A 6,000-nucleotide genomic window follows, 5' to 3' on the forward strand; every position below is an offset into this window, starting at 1 on the left:
CGATCTCTGCACCCTCTTCAATCTATCCTTCCAAGGGTGGAGAACATGCTCTATTACTCTATAAGCACTTCTCTTAAGAATGTTAATTAGAGAGAAACTTCTCTCTGTAGAAATATCCTGGGGTTTCCATCCATATTTTAGTCTATTAGAAAAGACAAGTATGGAAGTTCTATCAAGCAATTAATACTTAACAAAAACATGAGACTGTGGTTAAATTAGGGCAGATCCCAGTTTTGATAAGCGTCGATCCTTTGTGAATATCTTTCAATAAACATTAGATTTCAACACAAGTTCAATATGATTCATATGTAACTGATACATATATCCAAGTTATTGCAGAAAAAGGCCAGAGCCAACAGAGCTCATCGTTATTGAACATAGGAACTCACTTTGAGAGAGAAATAGGCACCAGAAGGAAAGTAGGTGCTTTATTTAACATTATTTTCTCTTCCTTGAGTAGAAATAGCATAGTGAGTTATGTGGATCACATCTTCAGGCCTTGAAGGTGGGTGGGTTTTGTTCCTTATCCGCAACTGTTGGTATTCCTTGAACAAGAACCCTTTGTACCTGGGTGGCTGTCCAATCTCCTTGGTGAATTGGGGCAACGGTTCAACCCATTTGTTTTCCTCTAAGTTGTAGAAGAAGACCAACGAGTGACGACTTTCTTGTTGCCTGACCACTCTGTGAGTTGAGCTCTTAAACTTGTTATTGCTCAGTACCTACTTTCAAGAAGTTTACAAACACGGATCAAAGAAAAAATTAAGCCATATATTAGGAGTGTTTTCATTGTTAAAATGCAGCCAAACAAATAGATCATAGCATAAACTGTCTACTCAGATGTGAGAGGATGACTCTTATAGTGTTATATATCCTCTCCTGATCAGATGGGGTTGGTTCCATATATAATTCCTAGCTCGTTCGATCTCTGAATTACCTGAATAACGTCTCCTACATTGACAACGATAGTACCCTCAGTCGGAGGCACTGGAATCCATTTTCCATCCTTGAGGACCTCCAGCCCACCAACGTTGTCCTGGAAAAGAAAGGTGAGGCAGTTCCCATCTTCATGTTCGCTTAACCCATTGTTCTCAGACTCTGTTGCAGGGAAATAGCGTAACGCCACCATGAAATCACAGCTCCTGTCATAGTTGTATTCCTTCAGAAAATTAGGAGGGAGACCCAAGCACTCGTTCAATATGCTCTCCAGAAGCAATCCCATCTTGGCGAAGTGGGAGAATATCTCTTCCAATACTTCCCTGGCAACACGTACGAAAGCGCGCAGTCGTCAGTGGCCATCGGAAATTAAGAAATCCCATGCTTTTAGCACCTAGATATGTCTGGTTTTATTTACCACGAACACAGTACTAGATGGAGTAGTGTGCTGGCCATTCTCATCAATTAGTTACAGAGTCTGTGAGTTTCTATTGTAGTTAAGTGATCAATTAGTAAACAAAGTAGAGAAAAAAAAAGAACAAAAAAAGCAGCCGTCGAGTAAACATTTTCTTCTACACTAGCCTATTGCCTTGAAGCATCTGCAATGGCTTTGGCTTGGAACATATATACCTGAACTCGGGTGGATCATTAGGATAGACGTTGAAACCTGATCCAGGAGGGAACATCAATAGGTATTCATTCTTGTCGGCTGAGTGCTCTGGTTGACGGTTGTAACCGGCCGGAAGAGGAACTCCAGACCCAGGACCAGGACCATACTTAAGCTTCTCCTCTTTTGGGTACTCGAAAAACATCCTAGAAAGCTCAAGGACCCGGTTCATCAGATTGAGAGGCACACAGTGGTTCACGACCTGGAAGAATCCATACTCAGAGCATGCTTCACCAATTATCTGTTTGGCCGCATTCTTGCCATCTTCATCTCCTTCGTTATGGAAGGGAGAGAGATCTACAGTTGGAATGCAAAGATTAGACATCCCGAACTCCCGACGGCTGAAAATGGTTAATAAGTTTAAGTGCTCTAATATACAACTCCAGGCTCTACTTATAGAGCTACAATGGAATTCAACTTAGATGATGACTAACAGAAACAAATGGGTCAGTTACCAAAAAAATAAAATAAAACAAAAGAAAAAAAAATGGTCAGTTCAACCAATTGCTGTCAACCTTCTAGATTATTTCTTTAATATCATTCTTTCCCCTATTAAAGCACGAGCATCGAGCAACCACTCCAAGTCCATTTGGTCAACTTTTTCTCTCTTTTTCTTCATTCTATTGAAATCAAACATTTCTTTCTAATTACAATAAACAACCATGTGCCCAATCCCTTAAACATCTTCCACTCAATTTAGGTAGCCACATGACCATTTCCATTTGAAAATACAAATGGAGGTTGGTTAAGTAAAACAGTTGCAAACCAAGTGTTTTAGTAAATTGATGCAACCATGAGCATTTTAATAAATGATCCTACTACTTTTTGGTTCATCCCCTTCTTTCACAAATAATGTTTAACTGAATGTTTTGGCTGTTTAGCCAGCTGTAGAACCAATGATGAAGTTTCACACCAGTAATAAATTCATGGGCCCCATATATTTTATTACTGACGTGAAACCTCATCATTGGTTTCACGGCCCGCCAAACAGCCAAAATGTTCAGCTAATCCAACTTATTTTCTCATTAACTCTTATATATATGGTATTGATTCTCATTGTCTTCTACCCAAAAAAATTCATATTATCTCTCATTAATTCCTATATTTAAGATATTTCTATTTCTTGCTATTGAATTCTTTTAGTTAACTCTTTATCCCATAGGTATAATATAAAAGCCAATATTTTTGCTTTTCACCATTAAGAAACCAATACAAGCCAACTCAAAACTGAAACCTTACTTCCATTTTAGTGGTGGGTTATCGGTTCAACCATCAAAGCCAAACAGGTCAACTCTATGACATCATTATAAAATTAAAAAACAGAAATCTTGTAGAAATAATAGGAATATTTTTAATATTATATATTCATCATATTAAATAGAAACAAGCTTGATAAATAAAAAAATATTTTTTAACAATGTAAATGGAATATAAAAATTAGAAGAAAAAAGAAAATTAATATTTAATCCATGACCATTGGTCAGGTTAAATGGTTCAATGACACGACTGACTAGGTCACTTTAGTCACCTCTTTTATGGTGCTGGTTGATTGGCTGTAGGTTTTTTTGGTATCATGTCTTTTCGACCCATAAAACAACGTTTGATGTTGCTAAGGCTCAGTTTGGGAGGAATACATATACATGTATAGTGCAAAACAAGGTTTAAAAATACAATACATATTTTTGCCTTGTATTTTGTACATATTTTTATTTGTATTCTTCCCAATTTTGAGAAAAGTGCAAATACATACAAAACAAAGTACAAAGTTTTACACTCTTTTAGAGGCTTGATCTTAGAAACCTTCATTGCTTCATTATTGTATTCTTAGTTGGCTATATCTGCAGAAACCAATACTGAGAATGCAATACCAATATGTTTTCTGTTTTAGTTAGCAGTCTTGCATATCTCATAGATCTCCACCATAGGTTTTTGTTATCATCATGTTGGTTTGAAAACAACGTCTTGGACTGAACATGGTGGCAATGTATCACATTCTCCTTTTTGATCGATCTATAGTATTTAAGATGATAAGATCAGAGCATATTGAATCAACCAGACTTTAACTATGAATTTTCTTAGGTGGGTATCACTAAAATCAAATTTTATTTACATTTTATTTTATTTTATTTAAGCCAAGCCTCACAAGTGCATGTTATGTACAGGAAAACAAATTAATATTACTGACAAAAGGTAAATTGTATTGATCCCCATTTGATTTCTATAATTTGAATTGGATTGGATTCGTTCAGGACTTGGACTTAATTGTGGACCTGTTGGTTAGTCAAATCCATATAACTACAAAGTGAACAATTAAGGAGAAATAAAAGCAAAGTGGCATTGTTATTGTTATTCTTTTTTGGGTGGTAAAATATTATAGAGGGGATCTCGATCTATTTTCGATAAAGATAATTGGGGAGGATGTAGTAAGGAATTTTACCCATCCAAACAAAAAATAGTAAAGAAAAGGACGATGAATTAATGATGAAATGAACTATTGTGACAATCTTTGGTGTGTTTACCTTTATGGACCGTTTAATTGGTTGTCGCGACTGAGAAGAGAAAAGGTGAATATTCTTCGAATATTTTTCATTTTTTGCATTTAGGGTTATTTACAAATAATGTTAAATTGATTAAACCGACCAAACCGGCCTGGCCCAATCTGATTTGGTCGGTTTTTCTTTATTATCAGTCGGTTTCAGGTTATGAAGAGGGATAAATTGATAATTCGGTTTGACCGATTTCAGTTTTCATGTGTGAAAACTAAACCCAAACCAAATTGAACCGAATTAGTAATCTTTCCCTAACTAAGTAATCCTTATCCTAGTTTATTCTTTCTAATTAGTTATTTATTTTTAACATTAAAGAAGAATAAAACATTAGTTAAATAGAAATTATTTTTGTCTTTAGGATTGCTTTCCATTTTTTGAGTAAGAGATTTTACACCAAATATAGGGTTATTCACAAACAATGCCAAATCGACCAAACCGGATCCTTCATGTTTGGGTCGTTTTGCTTAATGGCAGGCTAGTTTCGGTTTAGTCTTTAAGTAACCCGACGAGATTGGGTCAGTTGAAAAAAATCTATTATACCAAATAGGTGCGATGAAAAATTACATCACAAAATTAGGAATGTGGGGTCTCACCAAATAGGTGCGACCCCACTGGGAAGTGAAAATATTGTCGAGAGGCGACAACTCCTCATTGACTCAGCCAAACTTCTGCCTCCTAACAGTCACAACCCCATTGTCTCTATCATCATCTCCAACAAAGGTAGGTCATCCGATCACTTTCTTTTCCTCTTCATTTCTTCTCATAATGCCTTCCTTTGTATTTTTTTCAAGCTCTGGAACTCATTTTCATTCACTCCCTAAACGAACTTGCAAGGTATGAGAACTCCCTCCATCTCTATCGTCTTCTCCAGTGAAGGTAAGGTATGGGAACATTATTCTATCGTCTGTTTAACACTTGTTGATCATATTTTTATATTTTCCCTGCTCTAGACCTCATGTCTCTTTTATCCTCTAGACGAGATTCAAAAGGCCAACAGTGACAACTCTGACCATCATCTTCCTTGCTGCAGTGAAAATAACCCTAAATTATGCTGCCATTTTTTCCATTGGAAGATTTTATTGTTGTAGATCTAACATGTTTGCATTTTTTCATATATGCAACCCCTGTGTTAGATATGTTAAACCAAACTATTGTTTGTTGTTTCTAGGCTATTCGAAGGAGTCTAAAGTATTCCATCTATCTTGGAACCCATGTTTTAGAGTCGCTAAACCCCTGTAGTAGATCTGCCAATCCCACATGTTTTTCGTTTTCATTTGTTGAATCAATATCTTGTATTCGTTTGATCTTTGTATTTTAGCTCTATACTTGTTTGTCTTATCTTGTATTTGTAGTCGAAAAGTTTGTGAAAACATTTTTTTTCATGTGTTGTTAATCAGTTGGATCTAACAAATTTTGACACTGGACATCTCACATTTTGTTATTATTGTGTATTATCACTATACTATTTTGGGGTTATTTGTGTTTTGTTTTCTTGTATCTTAATTATCATGTTATGCTTTAGTAATCATGAAAAAAGAATGAGTTTAGTTAAATCCTAACTCCAACATTACATATATCCAAAAACAACATCTCCAAGAAGTATGGAGGAGAGAGGGAAGATTTACAAAAAAGAGATTAACAATTATCAAAAAAAAGGAAAAAGAGAAGATTTACGAAAATTCTCTGCATAGACCAACAATATAGTGGACGAGCTCAAGAAAACAACAGGGGCCCTTTGGCTTTACATGAACACATTTACATAGGTAATGGCTCTAACAAGAGGGATGAAAATTGAATATCCTTGGAAACACATATCAGCAAACTCTACGGCAAATGCACCATTCAAACACG

General features: G+C 35.7%; 1 protein-coding gene across 1 annotated transcript; it reads right to left on the minus strand.

Annotated features, from left to right (window-relative positions):
- Nucleotides 1–231: 231 nt before the first annotated feature.
- LOC148854217 (flavonol synthase/flavanone 3-hydroxylase-like) lies at nt 232–2,009 on the minus strand. Its single transcript, XM_088986076.1, has 3 exons — nt 1,564–2,009; nt 935–1,256; nt 232–719 (listed from the first exon to the last, which is right to left on the minus strand). The coding sequence occupies exons 1-3, from the start codon at nt 1,923–1,925 to the stop codon at nt 429–431; spliced, it is 975 nt and encodes a 324-aa protein (XP_088842202.1). The 5' UTR covers nt 1,926–2,009; the 3' UTR covers nt 232–428.
- Nucleotides 2,010–6,000: the final 3,991 nt, after the last annotated feature.

This window comes from Nelumbo lutea, chromosome 4 (genome assembly GCF_056320005.1).
Source record: "Nelumbo lutea isolate HS-2025 chromosome 4, American lotus-T2T, whole genome shotgun sequence".
Taxonomy (NCBI): Eukaryota; Viridiplantae; Streptophyta; class Magnoliopsida; order Proteales; family Nelumbonaceae; genus Nelumbo; species Nelumbo lutea.

Coding starts and splice junctions, on each gene's coding strand:
- LOC148854217 (XM_088986076.1), bottom strand. CDS start 1,925: ATGTCTAATCTTTGCATTCCAACTGTAGATCTCTCTCCCTTCCATAAC. Junction 1,257..1,563: donor AATGATCCACCCGAGTTCAG/GTATATATGTTC, acceptor ACGTGTTGCCAG/GGAAGTATTGGAAGAGATAT. Junction 720..934: donor ATGTAGGAGACGTTATTCAG/GTAATTCAGAGA, acceptor TCTTGAAAGTAG/GTACTGAGCAATAACAAGTT.